The sequence below is a fragment of the Aquila chrysaetos genome, chromosome 11 (genome assembly GCF_900496995.4).
Source record: "Aquila chrysaetos chrysaetos chromosome 11, bAquChr1.4, whole genome shotgun sequence".
In the NCBI taxonomy this organism is placed as follows: Eukaryota; Metazoa; Chordata; class Aves; order Accipitriformes; family Accipitridae; genus Aquila; species Aquila chrysaetos.
The window spans coordinates 11,127,548-11,149,139 of record NC_044014.1 but is presented as its reverse complement, the minus strand read 5'-3'; the positions used below and the strand labels follow the sequence as shown (position 1 = coordinate 11,149,139).

At 41.3% G+C, this 21,592-nt stretch overlaps 1 protein-coding gene across 6 annotated transcripts in view; it reads right to left on the bottom strand.

Annotated features, from left to right (window-relative positions):
* Positions 1-15,290, bottom strand: part of GPAM (glycerol-3-phosphate acyltransferase, mitochondrial) — a 39,182-nt gene extending 23,892 nt beyond the window's left edge. Inside the window, exons 1-5 of one of the 6 annotated variants that reach the window (XM_030030183.2) lie at positions 15,241-15,256; positions 8,156-8,282; positions 6,625-6,755; positions 4,477-4,599; positions 1,371-1,444 (exon numbers count right to left, since the gene is read on the bottom strand). In XM_030030183.2, coding sequence (XP_029886043.1) covers positions 1,371-1,444; positions 4,477-4,599; positions 6,625-6,726 — 299 coding nt within the window. In that variant the 5' untranslated portion in view covers positions 6,727-6,755; positions 8,156-8,282; positions 15,241-15,256. Of the gene's footprint in view, positions 1-1,370; positions 1,445-4,476; positions 4,600-6,624; positions 6,756-7,794; positions 7,800-8,155; positions 8,424-8,834; positions 8,922-14,318; positions 14,323-15,240 lie in introns of those variants that run through there. The other 5 variants (XM_030030186.2, XM_030030184.2, XM_030030185.2 and 2 more) reach the window with 5 other exon arrangements.
* Positions 15,291-21,592: the final 6,302 nt, after the last annotated feature.

The following is a 21,592-nucleotide window of genomic DNA, read 5'->3' as shown; positions in this document are numbered from 1 at the left end:
TAACTATGAACACATCATCACAACAGCACACAGCTATTGCAGGGATCTGTCAAGGTATAAAGGCTTCTACATTCATTTTACAGCTTAGATATGACATAGTATAATTAGAAAAATCTGTTTTCTAATTGTGTAGCAATGATAGCAGACAAAAACCCCACAGAACAGACCCAGTCAAGATATATTACAAAACTGACATATTCACACCTCAGAAAAAGGCTGCAGTAATGTCTCAATACAGGTACAGTACACTAGCAGTTAAAGAGAATCCCTCTTGCTTTCTAAGGCCAAGAAACTGTGACTATGTAACCCCATGAGACCTCAGAACTTCATTAAAATTCTCAATTTTCAGACTATAATGACATTCTGAGCTAAAGGCATTTTATTTCAGAATAATTCATTAACCCATTTTTTGTTGCCCTTATATTTCTAATTTAAGTAATTCTGACCATTCAAAACCATTCAAGCATTAGACTTCTGAAACTAATTTTTAAAAAAATGTTAAAATTAAACACTATTTCTGTTCTTTTTCTGTATTCTAAACTACAAGCTCAACTCTTAAAAAGACATAATTAATTCAAATTGAAGAAAGAACAGCCTCTAACATTAGCTTCCTCCCTCTCAAGCACAGCACAATGCTGCCTTTCTTCCACTCAGACACTTTGGCTCATTTCTTTCAGGCTGCTGGCCTCTCTTTGTTTGCTCTGACTCTACGACAAACACTGCAGGACCTGCTTATGCTAATGATTACCGTAAAAACCTTAGCAAGCATTATTAACTTTCCAAAGAACAGAATAAAGATTTTTGTGTACTTCCAGCATCTTCATCCCAGAACACAAGATATCTTTCCAAAAGTGCTAAGATACACCATCATTTTTAGGTCATATACACCATCCTTCAGGAGCTGCGCTCTGCCACTGAGGCAGAGGAGAGACAGTCTCGCAAGACATGTTCAGATTTAATTGTCATTAGTGATAATAGTCAACACCTAAACTGTGAGCCAGATCTGCTCAGTAAATTAAAATGCAGCCTGAAGTCATTCTTGAACATGGGAATAAAACAGCTCCTCTCAGCATTATGCTACAGATGCTGCCATTTGCACTAGTGGAGAAAGGATTTAAACATGCTCTGGTTTTTGTGAAACAGGTTTGACCCTTACATTCCTTGTCTATAACCCCAGAGGACTTTGCCCAGCTCCCAAATACACACAGCTGGATTTAAAAAGTACATTAACTTTCCTGAAGTCAGCACCAATTCCTGCATTTTAGGATAGCAATATATATTCACTCAGTCCGGACTATCCTAGAGATTTCCCTGTCGTAAGATCAGAACACACTGAATTTTAAAAGCAGAATAAAGACTTGCTACATTACCTCGTATGTGTTTCATTGATATATATGACATTACGTAGACCCAAAGAAGGAATACTAGCGTTGAAGAAGTTATCCTGTAAAACCAAGAAAAAAAAGGTTGGCGGACTACTTCATTACATAGGAATAGTTGTGTCTTTACATTCATCATAACATTTAAGATAACGCAATGTTTTTCACCTCTGTTATAAACAAAACCCAAAGCAGAGAAGTGCTGAACTTTCTTATAAAGTACACACAAACTGTTCTGAAATGTAAATGAAATTCAGAAGTTCACTATTCCTAACTCCAATACTTGCAAAGTATTCTCTAGGCTTTACTGCATACAGAAATGGTTGTATTGGTTGTATTCTTCAAGCCAGAATATGTTATCACATTCTGATGTAATATAAACCAGGATTTGTCATAATACAGAACTCATATTTGAGACAGAACTTTATTAAGCCACATTCAGCATTAGTATAATCATGAGCCTTTTGACAGTCTGTGACAACCAGTTTGCCAGCAGATCAGGCATCACATAACGGCAGCCCAAGGGTCAGGATATCCATCCATGGTTAGGTGGCAAATCTCCACATTCCTGCTCTGCCTGAACAACAAACTCAATCCAGCCTTCTACATCCCTGATACAGACTCTGCATGCCAGGCTATTAACTGTTCTGGGATGAGTTTGGGAGCACTTCCATTATGGATAAAAAAAATATTCCTTGCCAGGAAGACCTAAACTTTGATATTATGTATTCCAAGTAAGTACCTTGACCAAGAGGCTAGTTTCCTTCTGCCCAAATAATACTTGATTATAAAACTGGTAGCATGCCAACAGTAAATTACAGCTAAAACCACTGGGACTGTGCATGTCAAGGAAGACAAAACATGACAGTGATGGTTACCAACAACAGCTTAGCTGCAGAACAGCCTCACTACCAATTTTGCAATGGGAATCAGGCAAGAGTCTCATTTGTTTGTATTTTGTTTAGGACATACCATTTGCCACAAATTAAAATATGTAAGTGTCCTATGTCATTTGCAAATCAGGTAGAAATTACGTGCTACAGTGGGAGCACACAGTCTTTTGCCCCATGTTAAAGCATAACTGCGTAGTACATACAATCAACAAATCGTTCCTCTAGGCTTTTAAGAGGAAACTTCAACATAATACTAATTTCTTTGACTATTCATTGGTAATTTTTTATAGATCTTAAAGCTAGATGAAACGTTCTGGCAAAGAGAAGTGAAATGACTTACTCTTGGTCTCCCAAAAAATCAGCAACAAAGTTAAGTATCACTGGATGCCCAAGTCCACTCCAGTGCTTTAACCATTAGATTATAACCTCGCTCTGTGAAATTCATCCTCCAGCTGTAATGTCACACTTCAGCTTTTCCTTATTTAACTCTTCCCCCATCCTGTGTCAGGCAGAGGATGTGGTTCTGTGAGACAAGTGAGCTGATACTCCCTGCTGCTGCCAGGAAGAAGCCCAGCTCCCACTACCGCATCCTACCCTTTCCCACTGAACACTATCCCTCACCTCTTACCTTACACCATCTCTAGCATTCATCACACCCCTTAACGAGCCAACTTCATTCAGGCAAGGCAGAAAACTAAGACAGCCAGACTAAATGAATAAATAAAGCAGGTAATTTTCTGCATGGTTAGTGAACTTGATCAGCCCCCAGGACAGCAAGAAGGAAAACCATAGGGAGAAGCAAGACTGCCCACTCTGAGCATCGGCAAGCTGTTAGTTTGGCCAACACACTTAAGGAAATGTGCCTCACTCGTCCATCCCTTTTCCTTAAGGGAATTAACGAACAGCCTGCTCAAAAAAAAATGAAATATCTGGAGTCTAATGAGAGGGTCTGCTTTGTTATTGTCTGCTGCAAGGATGGTATTTTCTCCTTGTGGCAGAAGGCAATAAAGGGCTTAATCAGGTCATGCCCCTTTCCTGAGTGGGATCTCAGGATAGGCAATTAGTTTCTTATTAAATGGACAAAATACAGAACAAGATTTTTATTTTGAAAGCATAATTCTCAACTTGAGAGGAACAGCCTAATTACTAACAGACTAATTACTAAATGTATAAAGCCCTAAGTTGAGGATTCCTACACACCTTTTTACAAGTCAAAACACTTAAGTGTCTGTTAGAAGTAGTCTCAGTTTATCTAATTGCTTGTATTGTTGCCCATATCATACGTAGCCTTCACAGAACATTTGGATTTCTATCCCACATTTGTATATCATTGCTGCAATTTTCTATTCTGGCATAGGAATAGAGTGAAATAACAACTTTTCCTTGGTCAAAGAAACAAGCAAATTTTCACTCTAGTCCAGCCAATCAGGGAGCTCAGTACAGGTGTAACTGAGTGCGATTTAAAGCCCAGGGTGTACACGTAGTCAAATTACATGATGAACTGGTTGTAAACTATATTATGCCATTTATCAGCATTTTGCATCTTCAGCTTATGTAAAGCCTGCCCAAAGCAGTTCAATAGAGTTCACATTTTAAATCAGCTTGCGCAACCTCTCTAGAGCCACCATCGTGACGCTGTTCCCAGCAGACAAATATCCCCACTATCATAACTGGCACTCCTTGTTTCCAGGCTGGGCAGAGTAGCCAGGAATCAGCCAGGCGTAGAAAACCACCCTGTCTTCTCAAGCACAGGATTAATCTCTTCAAGTTTGAAGGGAACATATTGCTTACTTTCAAAACTATACTTATTCTGTAGATAGAGAATTAAGCATCTCAAAAGTAAGCTTTAACATATGCACCTAAAAGTATGCCTTTCATATGCACCAAGTTCCCGTTATTAATCTACCAGAACAGGTAATTTTTTTCCATACAATTTCCTAGTGCTAATTCTGAAGAGCTGTTAAGTTTTGTGCAAGGAGTAAGTCCGCACTGAAAAGTGGAAGACAAAGCATCACAACAGGTCTGTGTCATCCATTAATTCCATGACAAAGAAAATATAACCATAAACAAAGGTGAAAAACTATATTTCTTTATGAAGGAAGAACATTGTGACCTTAATTCTGAAAGTAACAAAACTACTGAAACTTCATTGCGCTGCAACTACAAGTTATTGTCAAACATAATCCAGTCCGTAATCTTCTTACCCGGCTCTGGGGAGTGCATACATAGCAACAGCGTCCCACAAACGGCCTTTTTCTGCTCAACAGAGTCTCTTTCCATTTTAAAGTGGCGGATCGGAAGAGAGTGGGCCTAGAGTTACACTCTCCCTGCAGAACAAGAGACCAATCTGTAAGTATCCAGAAATATATGTTTTACTGGGTATGTGAAAATTTTGAGTAAGAGGAGTTGCCAGACACAACAACAACAAAAAAAACAAACAAAAAATTACCCCCCAAAATTACATAAAACTAACACAAATTTTTCCAAGATTTTTCTAAAATAAATTACATTATCTCCAGACGATGCCATTTTAAAAAATAAAAGCAAAATCACACTGTTGTACTTACGTATCTTAAGCACTGCAGCATTTGCTGACACACAAAATTTTAAAATAATAACTCTAATAAGAAACAGCAAGGAAACTGACAGCCGAGAAAAGTGGAAGAAATTAACAGTAAATTACACTCTTAGTAATGTAGGGGTGCTTGTAAGATGAGCAATGTATATTAAGCTTTAACTGGACATCACCCTGTAAAATTGCAAGAAGACTGAATGTACACAAAATATTAACTCCATTGACTCTGCACGCTCTTTTTCAGCAGTTTCATGCAAAGTGATATGAAAAAGGAACCACTGTGCCTTCTCCAATGTCACACTGTCTTTCTGAAGATTATAGAACCAAAAAAATCAGAGTAACTGTATTCACAGAACACATTCTCTTATGTTAGGACGTAATGAAAATATACTTAACTATAATTTTTACAAAGACATTGACTGTTCCCAATAAAGTCTACTGAACTATTGCTTGCCTGAGAATGAACACTGGATTGCCGTTTTCTGAACCATATATTCTAAGTTTTTAATAAAAGGGAAGTTACAGAAACAAACCAAAACATTGTTTAAAATAGCACTTTTACGTGGAAGAGAAGCAGGGTAGAACCAATACCTTAAACCAGCATAAGGTTTGGGAAACACAAATACAGAACCTCACATACTCAGCTAGAAAGCCAGTCCAGCGAGAAACAACCAGAAAGTCAAAAGCAACGCTCAAGATGCCTAAAAACTAAAACATGCGTATATCACATTTGGCAAGTGGTATAAATTGGCAACCATTCCAAGGCTAAGTCTTCCATCTGAAATAAACAAGCATCAAGATGCTAAGCCTGGCCCAATCGCTTCTCTATCACCTTCTGTAATGCTAACTCCAAAATTAACCAACTTTGTAACAATACTGTCCTCCTTCTGCTTGCCTCCAAGCCCTGACTGAACTCACCACCACTTTCTTACAAAACCTCTTTCCCATCTCTTTTGTCTCACCTGCCTCTATCCCACTGCCTCACAGATCTTTTGGTTACTGCTAGTTGTTGCCCGATGTAACTTACATCTAGCTAGACAGAAAACCCAGCTGCCAGAATGTGTGTCCCTTCCCTCAACGCTGACCATGTCTCCAACTCTTCTTCTGTATCAAGTTCAAACTCCTCCTCCAGAGCCGTGTCTAATTCTTCCTGAACTATGCTTCTAAACCAACTGGTACTAGCCCAGTCCCCATGTGGCTCTTTTTGTTCCACCCAGACCTCTCTGCTCACTTCCCCCTTTGCCTCCTCCAAATCCCAAGACTCACTCAACAGAGGACACAGACTTTTAATAGGCTCCTTATTTATATCCACCAAATTTTCTCTGCCTCCTGTATTGCATGAAAAGCTCCAGCTACAATGGCTACGTGACTGTGCACCTTTAGCTTCAGGCTCCTTTTCACTTGTGCATTTCAAACTACATCCTTCAGAACAGCAATGAGGTTTCTATTTGACTTTCTGTTTGACCTCAGTCTACTCCAGAATGGGATTCTGCACATTTACTGCTATATAAAATGATTACTAACATCACATCAGAAGACTGTAAGACTATCAATAGGGTTTGATAGGGTTTTTCTTTTCTAGCAACATTAGTCTTTGGCACAACACTGAACTGTTGGTTCCTCGTTATGTTTCAAGTTCAATTAAAACCAAACTGTATCATGCATGAGAGAGGTGAAGCCTTATCTTCATTCTTCTTCATAATAAAAAAAAGCCCACCTTCGACTTGAAGAAAAAATAAGATAAATATGGCCAGTAACATTCACAATTTTTACTTACCCATTCTTCACTGGAATGCTTACATCTACTGATACTACACTCTGCTGAGGCGGACAAATAGGAAACATCTATTGTTCCAAGGGACAAAGCAGTTTCATCCATGACCCAGGAGTTGAACTGAAGATCAGAAGCTGCAAAATAATAACATACATACATACATATATACACACACGCATACACAGAAACACATACACACACACATAATTTCAGTGACGGGTATCTAGCAAAAAATTAGCAAACTGGTATTTTTGCGCCCGTCATAAAAGTTAGGTTCTGAAGGAGTTTCACTGCAGTCAGAAATCAGCATGATTTTAATACGATAAAAAACCCAGCATATTTGATTTCCATAAACACAGCACACCAATCAGCTATCTCCCTGTTTTTCTCTCCCTGCTTTTCTTCTCATTACAGGTCAGTATAGTCCCTTTATGCTTTTCCACTGTTCTTCACTGCATGGTTTAAACCATGCAGCCACAAGAATACACATTTCAGCCACTTTCAAAAGTTTACTATTCTCTTGCACTCCATGACCTCACTCTTTCATCATTTGCTTCTCAAGGACACCTATTATCTACAAAAAAATTCATTAATGCTCTCTCCCAAGAGATCTCCTATCTCACAGTATATTTTATGCGTCTGATCTAGCTGTAGTCAAACCAGTTTGCAAACTCCTCGGAGGAAGGAGTGCTCTATACAAAAAGCACACCCCTAAATCTGAACACGCTGCTGACATAAGTGACGTTATGGGCTTGTGGGATTAAAAAGCAGTAAAGTCTAAACTTGCACTATTATTTTAAAAGGGAAGTTTTATAGTTCATATAATAAGCACAGTAAAGAATTCTCCCTTGGCCAAAGAAAAAAGAAAGTAGGCCAAACATATCAAAACCAGTTGGCATTGTATGGTATATCCGCAAAAGACTACGAATTCAACTGCTTTGTTATGGTGAGCCACTGAAATAGGAATTCAGGCATTTTTGTCTAGAGAAACTGTAAAGTGGCAATACCGCCTCTTCCATCTGTCACTGCAAAGAAACTTACGCTCCAGCCAAGCTACGAGCCATCAGGAATGAGACTGTTCCCACCCTGTACGCTAACATTTGCAAAAGCAAGACCTAAAACTTTAGTCCAACGTTTTGTCTTTCTTACCGTCCTCCCCAAGCAGACACAAACCTCTCCTGTAATACCTCCACGTACAGAGCTCCCCATACAAACCGGAGTTTGAGCTAGTATATCCACGCACATACTTACCTTTACACACAGCCTAAGTACATAACTTATCCTTTTTTCTTGGCCGGCTCTTACGCTCAATTTGCCCCCCCCCCCCCCTTTTTTTTCTTCATTAGCACTCAGGCAAATTAACATCTACACCACCCAGTAGATAAACCCGCTCACGACCATCCGGACGGTGAAAGCCAAACGCGTCCTCTCTGCGCTCAAGGTGACCTTGGCTGCACCGGCACAGATAAAAGAGGAACTTTAAAAAACCCACGTAATTAAAAGCCTGCCCGCGCAACGGCAGCTTTCTACGCACCTCCGCCAGAATCTGCCCTGCCGGCTGCCCGCTCTCCGCCGCGGCGCTTACGCTGTCGGCCTGCCGACGCACGCCATCCTCCGGGCTCCGACCGGGGCTCCGGCACCCCGCACGCTCACGGCACCTGCTACAAACAGAACCACGGCGGCTGAGCGCGGGCACCGGCTGCCGAGCGTCCCCGGGAGGGCAGCGCCGGCGCCCGCTGCCAAGGGGGGCCGTCCCCACGCTCCGCCGGACGCCGCCAGGGGCGGGCGCCGAACGCGGGCAGCCACCGGCCCCGCCACCGGCCGGGCCCAGCCGCCCCCCGCCCCCGCGGCTCCCGCACCCCCAAACGCCGCCGCGGGGACGGCCGAGGCTCCCCGCGCCCGCCCGCCCCCCGCTCGGCTCCGCGGCAGCCGCGGGGACCGGCCGGCCGACCGACCGACCCCCCCCCTCCCGCCACACCACACACACGCGCTCCGTCCCTGTCAGGAGGCGGCGCGACAGGCGCCCTCCGCACCCGGGCCGGCCGCTCCTCCGCGGCGCCGCGCAGCCCACGCGTCCCGCGCCCCGGGCGGCCCGCCCCCTCCCGCCACGCGGCAGCCCCTCGCCCGGTCCTGTCCTGCCGTCCCCCGCCGCCGGGGGCAGCGGACCCGCACCCGGACCCGGAGCTGTCGCCGCCTGCCGCGCCGGCCCCTACCCGCACGGCGGGCTCCGCAGCGGCCGCTGGACCCCTGCCCGCCCGCCGGGCCGCGCGGCGGCGCCGGGCCTGACGCGACTTCCTGAGCGCCCGTCGCCATGGTGCGGGCCCGCCGCCTCCCCGCCCGGCCCCGCGGCCGCCTCGCCTCTCGCCGCGTCCCGCCGGCGGCGGAGCCCGGGGCCGCCCCTCCCGCTCCTCGGCGACGCCTTTAGAGCCCCGCGCACCCGCTGTGGTGCCCGTCCCCGGGCCGGCAGCGGCTCCGGCCGCCCCGGCTTAGAACCGCGGCCCGGCGCGGCCTCTCCCCCTCGGCGCCGGGTGTCACCGTCCGCGGCCGCCGCCTCAGGTGCGGGGGCATCGTCAAACGGCCCGAACCGCCACCGAACCGCCTCCCCGCCCCCTCCTTCTGGCGGCAGAAGGGACCGGCGGCTGTTTGGCGCTCAAATCCGAGCCGCTGAAAAGAAGAACACGGGAAAAGTTACGTAAAATCGCGTTTCTGGGGGTTGACAGCGACTCGGAGCTGCGACTGCGTTGCCGCCGAAATGGAAGCAATTGCAGAAAATTCGGGACGGGTATCGATCTGCCCACCCGGCCTTGCAGCGGTGCCAGTTTGCCTTTCACTGAGTGCAAAAGCAAATGTTGATTGAGATTGCTGCATATAAACAAACATGGGCTGAGAGTATTTTTTGGCTTTGGCAGTCTTGGGCTATTTAAAGATAGTCTTTCTGTGGCTCAACTTGAGTTACAGACCTCCGGGAAGGCTAGCACCTACGTTCCTCCTTCAAATGTCCAGGTCTTCACGGTTATTCAAAATTGCAAAGGGGGAATAAAGTGACAAAATACGGGGTGTCATTTTACGCCAATGCAAATACTCTGCTTACAAATTCAAATAACCCAAGGAGGTATTCTCCTCCTAGAGGTCTCACTTCTAGACGTCATTTTGAATTTATTACAAATGAGAACTGTTAAGCAGGAATTACAAATGCTCTTCACACATAAAAGAAAATGCATGAGATGTGATAGACAAAAAAACAAACTGCTACGTGCATATGTGAGTTGCTGTGCTTCCCACAACTGAGTGCCTCCCGGGGAATATCACTGGGGTATTAGAGCTGATAATTTATGAAGAGAGTTCTGCAGGTTTTGGGTCAGAAGAGATTTTGGACCTGAATTTTCCTCCATTTAGCAAGAAAAAATACTATGTTTTGTTGCAAGGTGGACTTTGGAACACAAGACATCTACTTTTCAAACAAAAAAATGCAATAAGCTGTGATGTAGTGAAATGTACAACTTGTGTAAAAGTTTATATTTCTGCATAATATACAGTGGAGCACTTGTGCACAGTGTATAGCAAAGCACCATTTTCTAGGGCGTGGTATTTTGTATAGAGAAAGGACAATGTCTAACTGTATTCCTTACAACACATTCACATACTAAAGTTTTCTCCCAGTTTTCTCATCAACTGGGCCAAGAATTCCAGATTCGATTAGCAGTTCTGTGTGTCAGTTCTCGTGAAGGAGAGTTGGTTGAAATAGTGCCAAACATCCACTTTCAAGTTTTAGCCTTGAAAAGCAACTTAGCCAGAATCTCTGGCCACTTCTGAAATACAAGCCCATAACTGTCCAGCTTTATAACAAAGCTTTTGTCTTTATATCAACTTTTTCTTGAATTGATTTACTGAAGGTCAGCTGGGAAAGAGGGGGCAGATTCTGCTTTCATCTGGGTCTATTAAGTGGATTTGTAACTGCTTTGCTAATGAGAGTCTAGCCCAGGAGGCCATCTATCTGGAAAGAAAATATATAAGGGTTTCTACCGACAGAGAGTCACAGTGCTATGTCAGATTTGTGTGATCTCAGTTATTACATCCTCAACTCAGCTTCGCTTGCATAATGAGCATTGCATTGACTTGGTGGAGTTGTAGAGGCCAGAGAAGGAGATGTCTGTCTCTGATCCTGTGGCCCAGCCGGTCCCACACTCAGGATTGCATGGAGTTTGTCCTAGGTGCATCGGAAGCTTCAGAAGGGGAAACTCTGAACTCCACTCAGAATAAGTGAAATCCAGTGTTACATCATGTATTTTTGTAACTCTCTTTGCGTAAAGAGCAGATCTCACAGAAGTAGTCAAAGTTCCAATATAATGCTGCAGCCAACATCCTGATTATTGCTCCCAGGATGGGTCTGTCTGTGTAAGACTGTGTGCAATGGGGGAAGTCAGAGCTGTGACTAAAGTGGCAGAATTATCTCAGAAATCACATTGGAGGAGATGATTCAACAACTGGATTACACGAAAACTGAATATAACAGGGATGGCAATGTCTAAGAGTCTAAGAAAATGCATGAAACATAAGGCAGTTAAAAATCTTATTAGTGTCTTCTAATAATTTCATTGCTCCACTGCATTTGTATTGTTACTCGGGAACTTCTTAGTAGGTACTTTACATTACAAAGGACCATCGATATTGCTTACACACAACTTTACCTTCTCTAGGTATGGAATCACGTTGATTTTTTTTCCCCTCCCAGGCACAAAAATAGGGGAGCAAACAGTGCACTCAGTTTCAGTGTGCTATAATGTAAGTCAGAGCAAACTTTCAGCCACTGAGTGTAAAGCAAGCTTGTCTGCTTTGCTTCCCTCTATAAAAGATGAATTATAGTACATCCAGAATCTAATATGGATCTTTTGGCATGTTTTTTCCTTGCACGCTTTTACACTGGTGTATTTTTCAGGTTGTGAAACAGTTATTTCTGTGATATAAGTAACACAAAAAAAAAAGCTTCAATGGCTTTGTCATAGTTTTGTGCAGTCTCTAGAGTCTGATTTTAGTATCATTTATGAGAAAACTGCTTAGGCTATTCTCTAGACTGTTTTGAAAAGAATAGTAAATAGATACAATGTTTTACTCAAACATAGTAATTCTGTGTAATCGAGGAAAAAAAAAAGTTGTTTCTGGTATGATTGTAGAGCAGTTTACTTGTTTTTCTAACCTTAGAAAATTCTTGGCTTATTGTGAAATAAATCCAGAGATAATTTTGTCACTCATCTGAAAAGGATGCAGAATTAGTCCAATGGCAATTGCAGCTCAGCAAGATCTTTTTACAGGATACACTTGTATAAATCCTCAGGCTTAGTAGTAAAATCTGATTTCAGTATTGAGAGCTCAGTGATGATGTTGTGTTGCCATGGAGTCAAGCAAATGGGAAAAATTTTGGAATGCCCTAAAGGAACAGACTTTCAGAGCTGCATGTGCTCTAAAAAGCTCAAATACCGCTGGGTCTCGCTTCCAGAAAAGAGAGGCTCTATCCTGCTTCCATTGAAGTCAATGGGAGGCTTGCCACTGATCTCAGTAGGAGCGGGAGCATGCCTAAGTTTTGCAATCCATCTTTTTAAACTTCTTAAACCGAGGTGTTTACCGTGCCAATGAGTCCAGGGAGGCAATTTGCATATGATGGCAAATCAGCAGAACCCTGGCTTTGTGTGAATAAGCTGCTGACCACATCGTGCATAGCAGCCTGCAGATGAGAAAGAGCTGGCAGGACTCGTTTGTTTTTGTACATACTGATTAGTCCTTCCTATGTTTAAATTCCTCATGATGCTTTCAATGGAGTTCAACAAAGTACCTGTTTGCTAGACAATGCTGTGGGGAGGAGGAGGGAGAAAGGACGAGGGGGACTTCTTTTTACACCGCCTCTACCCCGGGTCTGTGCTCTCAGCTCCCTTCAGCGATTCCCATGATGTCACTTTTAGTAATGGAGACATGTTTACAAAAGAGTACACAGCATCCTCTTTAAAAAGAAACTTTCAACCCGGGGAGTGCTACAAAAGTTAGGAAACCAAAAACTGCGTGAGGAGGGAGTAAAGATCCAGACAAAGGTTCTCTGTTTGCAGTGACCGAACTTGACCTCACATGACTATGAACAATAATGAATATGCAATTTGGCAGTTGCAGAACTCCATGTCAGCAATATTGCCTTTGGTATACGATTTATTAAGAGCATCTAAGAGTGGCAAGCGGCCATGAAAAGGACTGATAAGATTGTACGTAGAAATGCTTTGGGTATACTTTATATCTCCTTTCAAGACAAATCATTTCTTCTCTTCTATTTCATCTCCCTTATCTTGAGAACAAATGGAAAATTCTTTAAGAGTATAGTGACTCCCTCCTATGTAACACAGCACACTGTGTTTCTGTAATTTCTTCTCATTCAAATATCATATTCATTACTGTAATTTTGAAAAGATATGGGCATTTCAGCCCAAGCTGCTCCTAGCTTGTCCCTCGAACTTGTTACTCACATTAGTATAAAAAAGGCTTTTGTTCTAACAGAAAGCACTACTGGGTTAAAACCAGTATAACTAACTTTTACACTTGCAAACTTAGCACCATTTATTTATCAAGCAACTACACATATACTTGTATTACATACAAATCAGAAAATCTTAACTATCCAAAGGAATTTGCCAGCATTTTTAATTTAGGAACACTGACTGACAGAATTTGGAACAAGATTCTCCCGTACTCAGACCTTCAGCAATTATCTGCCATAACAATGCAAGCTTCCCCATGCCTGCTGTGAATAAGGGGTACATTTTGTAAGGGTGGTTATTTCAGTTCTCTGCGTTTGTATGTTGAGGGTATCTGCAAAGCTGACATTTTATCCAAGAGTTAATTTTATGAGAAATAACACAGATGAAACAACTAATTTACTGTATATAGGCCCTAAATACTGATGGATACCTCAAAAATATTATCCATCTGTAAATCATTAAAAATCAGTATGCGTGGGGGACTCTGGTTACAGAAAGGATAAATCCAGTTTTGTGTTTGCAGATATTTCAAGTTTCACTAGTGGCCTTATTTTACGTCAGGCCCAATGGACTTCTACTTGTTGCCAACTCCCCTGCAGAAGACAGACAGAAGATGAGTTTCTTCTCATCTGGTTCTCTCTCCAGGAATGCAGAGCTGCTTTCTATCCCTCCAAAGAAACAACCAAGGAACAGAAATAAAGAAATCTGAGAGCTGAAGTCAGTATGGACCATTTTGAAAAAACAGCATATCACAAAAAAAAAAAAAAAAACCCAAAAACAAACCCACAAAATTGTGATCTTGTCAAATTTGCTGTGACTCATCCTTGAGGGATTGCAAATTGTTCTAGAATAACACAACCCCTAATTATTATGAGATGCTAGGCAAGTCTTTCATCGGTATCTCAAAAGGACATGGTTTTCACTGCTCAGGTTTGCTCTGCTGTGCAGTTGTTGGCTTTAGAAGGACTTGTCATATCTTATAATTTAAAGCAGTGTAGGTTTTGGAAGTTGGGATCATAGACAGCTCTTGCAACCACCAGTGCACAACAGTCTTTGCAACAGAGGGTATGGCCCAGGTGTTGAATCACATGATGTCCCACCTCTCCCCTCTATTACAGGTATTCAGGACCTTAATCCAGGAGTTGTCACTGGAAGAGTCTTAATGCCTTTGACATGGAAGACGCAAGACCTGTTCATTGGGAAATTTTCTCAAAATTTTGGGGACATCTTTTGCAAACACGTTGGGAGGGTTAGGAGAGTGTCGAGCCATCTGTTCTGACCTGATACAATGATCCTGATGCAGACTGCCATATAGTCCAATGAAGGCTTTACAATCCCAGTATTTTCCAATCTCCAAAGGGCAACACACCCCGCCCCAATTTACCCAGGCAAACAAAATGGATTCGCTGATTTAGGTTTTGCAAAAAGCAAATGGGAAGTAAAACTTCCCATAGATGGCTTTTTTTTTTTGTAAGTCAGTCTCACTAAAAAATACAAGGTCTCCAGACTTTAGTTTATCATAGATCTATGTAATTAAATTTATGTAACTGAAATTTTATCCTTGCACACAATCAACAAAAAGTAAACTATCAATTTTGTTTCAGCGCTACAAAATTAACTGAGGACCCTGACAAAAGCAATTGTTTTGCCTTCTCTTTGCACTAATCTGGCTACACTAGTTGTTACATTCCAATTCTGACATTCAAATCATGTTGAGCAATTTTCCCACAGTGTGTTTCCCAAACAAAAGCATTTTTTTCCACTCCCACTTATGCGTCTTCTGGATCTGGGAACTGCAGAAAAATATCCTTGTTTAAGTCTTAAGACATGGCCAACAATTGTATTGCAGTGCTAGATTTCACAAACTATCAGTGATCATTTGAGCAAAACGATACCAACTGACCCGGCAAAAGCATATCTTTCAGTTACTAAGTAACAGATATTCAACTCGCAATGTTAAAATCCTACCTAGTTGTTTTTTTTTTTAACTGTTTGAGCCATAACCCAATACTTTCCCAAGCACCTTGTACCTTCACGAGAGCAGAAATATTTTTATGTGTACACCCTAAACTATTAAATTGCTTAATTATTCCAGGATACTCACCTGGAATGGCAGAGGTCTTGAAAAGGGTATCATGTCTTGCTAAGAGATGATGTTTTTGCCGCTCTGGCCTTTCCCCTTTATAAAAGAACAGTGCATATTACTAGCTTGGTATTTCACACACGACCAACCATTGCTTCAGGAAAACTAGATGAGGCACAGCATGACAGGCTGGTTTCATAAAGCTGTTTGTGGGCTTAGGACTGAGTCACTCCACAGGTCTTTCAGATTTAGGATAATGCAGGATTATATATGCCTTGTTTATTCTTACAGCACTTTCCCCTTTCGTTCTCTCCATAGGAGGGGTAAAGCAACAGTGGTTTCTGGAGGGTTCTTGTTTGTTTTACCTTTACCTGCAGTGAGAGATGAGACTACACATTCCCTGCAGCAAAGTACCCTAGGCTGTAGGACAGAGGTGTTTTGAGCCAGGTCTTTTGGGGAAGAGAAATGATTGATGCCTTTCATTAGGACCTAATCAGCTTAACCTGAGGTACAAGAGAAGGTTATATCAGCTTTTGCCTTTAAAATACCTGTCTTTCAGAGACACGAAGTAACAAAAACCCCATTTCATCCAGCATAAAAAATTGGGCAAATATCAGCACCTATCCGTCATGATGATTTACTAGAAGTGTCATGGTAGTTCAGGTAACATAAAATTGGCATAATGGGTGATAGAATTCACGTTGAAAGGCAAGATGAGGAGACTCTTGAAGCAGCAGTGTCTTATTTCTGCTGAGGAGCTGGAAAAACTAGTAAACTATAGATACCACTTCTGCATTTTCTGATTGAACTTTTTCATTTTCAATGTTATGGATTGACTACACCGGTCTGGTTTTATGAAATATTTGTGCATTCAGAAATCTGCTTTAGTGGCCAGAAAATACTGGGCATGCATCTGCCTCGGGCTCTTCCTTGCAAAAAGTTTTCTTCTCATTTTCTATCTGTGCTACTGCAATGTCTCCAAGATTAAACTGAGCTCCACCACTCAAGCTGAGTGATGTTTCCTCACCAGCTTTTTCATAAAAGAACTTTCTATGCATTTTCACCTGTGACATTTCTCAGATATGTTTTTTGTGGATATTATTTCTTATATGACACAAGTTTAGAATGTGCTAATTAAGTTAATGAATAAAAAAAAATACTTGGGAAGCACTGGCGAGATTTGAAACTGGAGGAGGCTCGCATGCAGTTAAGAAGTAATTTCTGGAACAGCCTTCCAAGAGGATTATGGGGCAAATATCAGCCTGAAGTGCAACCTACATCATAGGATCATCCTGATTATTTTTGGCCATTCCTCGTTCAGTTTCAGCTCCTCTGGTAGATCATTAGTACATATGGGCCAGGAGGTACCACCAGTAATCCTAGTATGATGAAACACGGAACAAAATTTCATAGTTTGTTTACACTAGGAACACTTGTTGCTAAAAATGTCTTAGTTACTATATTTTAACTAATATTTCAAGCACTAGCATACATAGGTTATCTGTTCCTGATCAGCCCTCAAAGTGAGAGTCAATATATTTTGAAACATGATTTATTTTCTAACCTAGGCCTTGTTAAATCTCATAAAACCTGGGTCAGGCAGATCTGGAGAAAAAGTCATCCATATCTGTGCTTGCAAAATTTGGAAACAGAGCAACGAACGATTGAAGAGTCCAAATGCCACTTTGCAAATCTGTGGTCAGTAGCATGATCCACTCTGCTTCTCTGTTCTATTCCTCTGGTGAATCTATATAAGATGTTTCCTGACCATAGATGTGGCACATCTCGTATTTGGGTGGTCAGTTGATACTCAGAATTGAAAAAGGCTCCATACAAAGCAAGGTGTGCATTTTTAGAGGACCACACCAGAAAATATATGCTGATGGAACACTCCAAAGAAGAAGTGCCTTAAATCTAACTTATGGGGTTTGCTATGGGAATTAAAATTAATCATTTAGAAAGGTGTTAAATTAATGTTAGAGAAGGAAAGGAGGTAAGTGTTATTACAGCTAACAACATTTCAAATTGCAACTCTGTCTATAATCCTTCTGATTTAGATTTAAATACTTGTTTCATTTTTGCTATACTAAGATTCCTTTCCCCATCTCCATTCTCTTCAATTTCTTCCATTCCAGGCAAAACTCTGTATTTAATGCAACGTCCAAGACATCTTTAGACTCTCTTTCCTCAGTACAGATCCTGACTCAGCGTAATTAAAATTAGATTAAATACAAGAAAAAGGGCTAACACAGTAAATGTAGTATAAAATTAAAAAAAACCCCAAAACTACCTTGTGAACGTTGACTATGTCTTCTTCTGCTGTCTTCTCTATCTACACATTATTGTGTTTTAGGTGATACAGTCTGAGATCCTTGGGGTACAACCATGGCATGGCTAAAAGCCAATGGCAAAACTCCCACCCAGACCAGGAAAGCTGCATCACACTGGTATATGGTATGGTATGAATATCACAAAACTTATACACTATATTACAGGACAACCACAGATACCTACTTGCTGAGCCCTGTTTGAACTTACACGGTACGCTTCTGTATTAATCAAGCATTTGACTTATGCAGGGAGGATTTCAATTAATGTAAAATTAATTCAACTGAGAGTAACCTTTGAAACCATGCTTACATTATCAGTTGTGATTTGTGCAGGATACCTCATGGAGCTGCAATCTATGCATCCTTACGTAACAGGCATTAAGAAGCAGTTACACAACTTAATGCAAACACCACTGACAGATGACAACCCATGGCACAGATAGAATCTTGAGTAATCATCAAAGCAGTGCCAGAAAGCAAATTCTACCTGCAGAAAACTTTCTTTTTTTTTAAGTTTTTTTCATGTTCAATGCATTTCAGGGGATGCTCTGCATTTCAGTTGCTGGTAGTCTTAATATGAAGTCTACCACAAAGTGGCTTTTTATTGTAAATTTTTTATCCTTCAAAACCTGTTAATACAAACTTTGACCAACACTGCTACAAAATGTGTGTGCAATTCAACTCATATCTTCACTGACTGTAATAATAAACTTTTGGTCTAAAACAAACAGATCATTAGCATCGTGCACTGTGATTACTTGGGCCTCTCTCCTCCTGTTATCCCATTTTTCACTCGCTGTTCACAGGCTTAGAGTTTGATGTCTGAGTATGTCTTCATGATGCCAGGGCCTTGCAGCTTTCTCAAATTTAGTAGGGGTGAAGAACATACTCCACTTCTCTATGCACAAAGTTTATTAGTATCCCCTAATTATAACTGTTAATTCAGGCAATACTTTTATCTCAGGTGTTAACTTAGGTCACAGGGTATGTCTAAATTCAGGCAGCCATGCACATAGATACATATATTCTAAATTCAAGAAACGATATCCAATTATCTTTGTACTACCTTCAGAATATTTTTTAAGTTGATGTAATTTTTTGGTAAATAAATTTCATTTTGTACAAAAGGAGCATTCCAAGACCCCTTTTAGATACTTTATGTTGCAGAAGTTGAAGTGCTATACAAACTATTTTATGCGACAGATTCTGGTCACTTTTACATCAATAGAAATTGACTCCAAATTTCTACTGGTATAACAAAACAGATTTTTCTTCTTCAGCCATTATAAAAGACTCACATGCATGGCAAGACATAACAGAAATACTTTTTGAAAGATGTGTAGTTTATCACAGTTTAACTACATCACATCTTTAGAAAATACTCAAGTATTTTAAACATCATCAGGCCTGGAAGAAGACATTTACAGGGCTATTTTTTTAATCTGTGGCATTGCCTGTTTCTTTGACTGAGGTGTTCACAGTGGTTTAAGAGGTAATGTGTTTGAATCAAATATATTCAAACAGCAGTAAAATAGTACCAGACAACCAGGGCACACAGAATTGGGCTGCGTTCAGGGGGACAGGAATGCTGAAATAAGGGAAAGTTTGGTTTTTACCTTTTTCACAGCCTGATAAGAATCCACCCATCCAACTTTACTTCCGACCCACTAGTCTAAGGAGGCATTTTATTTCCCCTCTTGAGTGTCCTCTTTTTAGGCTTCCATCTCTCCAAACACAATCACTTGGAAATACTTAAATATATTCATTCAGTCACTGAAAAGCCTACCCAACAAAGCCCAAAGACCAGATTTAAGAATCACCTGAAACCCTGACCCTGCCTGATTCACCTTTTCCATTGCTTTTCCCTCCCTCTCAACAGAAGGAAAATACACCATTCCTTTGGGGTTAAAATTCACTAGTGACAAAATATATCCCTCAGCTGGGAGGTGTGCAGTGAGCTAGATGGGGGAAATGATCCATCTGAAAAATAAGTCATCATTAAAACTATCAGTCATGCTGGTCCAACCATAGAGGCAGAGGAAGGGTGTGAAGAATAACCAAGGGAGGGGCAGGAGCTGCACAAAGTGGCAGGGCCATTAAAGGACATGTATGTGGATGTCCTGGTTTCAGCTGGGATAGAGTTAATTGTCTTCCTAGTAGCTGGTATAGTGCTATGTTTTGGGTTCAGTATGAGAAGAATGTCGATAACACACTGATGTTTTCAGTTGTTGCTAAGTAATGTTTATACTAAGTCAAGGATTTTTCAGCTTCTGATGCCCAGCTAGCAAGAAGGCTGAAGGGACACAAGAAGTTGGGAGGGGACACAGCCAGGACAGCTGGCCCAAACTGGCCAAAGGGGTATTCCAGACCATGTGACGTCACATATAGTGTATAAACTGGGGGGACTGGGGCTGGGGGAAATCACCGCTCAGGAAGTAACTGGGCATTGTTTGGCAAGTGGTGAGCAATTGCATTATGCATCAGTTGTATATTCCAATCCTTTTATTATTACTATTGTCATTTTATTAGTGTTATTATCATTATTAGTTTCTTCCTTTCTGTTCTATTAAACTGTTCTTATCTCAACCCATGAGTTTTACTTTTTTTTTTCCGATTCTCTCCCCCATCCCACTGGGTGGGGGGGAAGTGAGTGAGCAGCTGCGTGGTGCTTAGTTGCTGGCTGGGGTTAAACCACGACAGTGGAGTTGTGCTCAAAGAGTTATATCCTACTGCTTGTGAGGAATAGCATTGTTTCCTGTTATTGAATGAGAATATAAACATGGGGGAAGGAGAGCCCCAGGAGGAAAACAGACTTCATGGAGAATGAGGTCAAACTGTGGCTTTAAAAAGTACATTCTTTACATGATTACCCAGGTTAAGGCTTAGTTTTATTTTCTGGGGCTGAAAAAAAGGAAAATAACTTCAATACTCATATCATGCCTTTTCCCTCATTTAAATTCCCAGTTAAAAAAAAAAAAAGTTAATCAGTTTTGCTTATATGCCGACAATTCAATTTACCAGATTATATTTGTATTCATTCCCTAATTGAAACTAAATTCCATTTGTCAAAGCCCTTTTAGAGCACAGTGGTGTCGATGGGATTAATCACCAAAGCATGTTTTTCTTGAACAAGGTGTTTTCCTCAGTGTGATGTTTTGCTACAGGTGACATCCAATTCAGCCATGCTTGAAAACACTATCATTATGTTGGTCAGGAACATCATTTTTTTTCTTAATGAAATAGGTTTCCACCACCTACAGTTTGGAAACCAGTATACTGTCATATTGGCTGTTTTCTTTCCTTGCCTACTATTGGCAAACTGCCATTTTATCTCTATATGCATGGTTAGAACCTCTGCATACAAACTAAGGATCTATGAGTACAGAAGAATCTGGGAAACATGACGAAGCATTTATTTACTATCTTCTGAATTACTTTTACCGTCATCTTTTTAAGTTTTTAAAGGCTTCTTTGTACCGGTTATTCCAGAATTGTCTGTCGTCTACAATATCCTAATTGTATTGCTTTAACTAACAGAAAAATAGAAAACATCATTCCACAGACTTATTTTTAAACGTGGATTTCTCTTCCTCAACTAAAAAATAAAAATAAAGGAACATATAAAAAGATAACTGTAAAGCAGGCAGTGATTAAGAAAGAAATTAAACTGCTCTGCCCCAATTCAGTTCACTTTGCCCATTGTAAGACATCTGAGAACCATTTATTTCCCACCTTTCCCTCTGCCTGCAAGTATCCTGAGCACTGTATGGCCATCTCCAACTGTATTTTCTTTTCCTTTTATGCAAAATCTAATGACAAAATAACCAGTGTCTTACCACGTCCAGCCAATCCTGCCAAATGTGTGATTGTGAACAAGGACATAAATAAAACCTGGTTGGATGAAGCATGATTCATATTTACAGGGGAGGTACCCAGAAGACGTGCCACGGATGATCTCTGTCCCCTGCTATTTTATCTGTCTTGCTAAGGCATTTACACAGCTCCCATTACTGTGATGCCAGAATATATAGGAACATACAGCT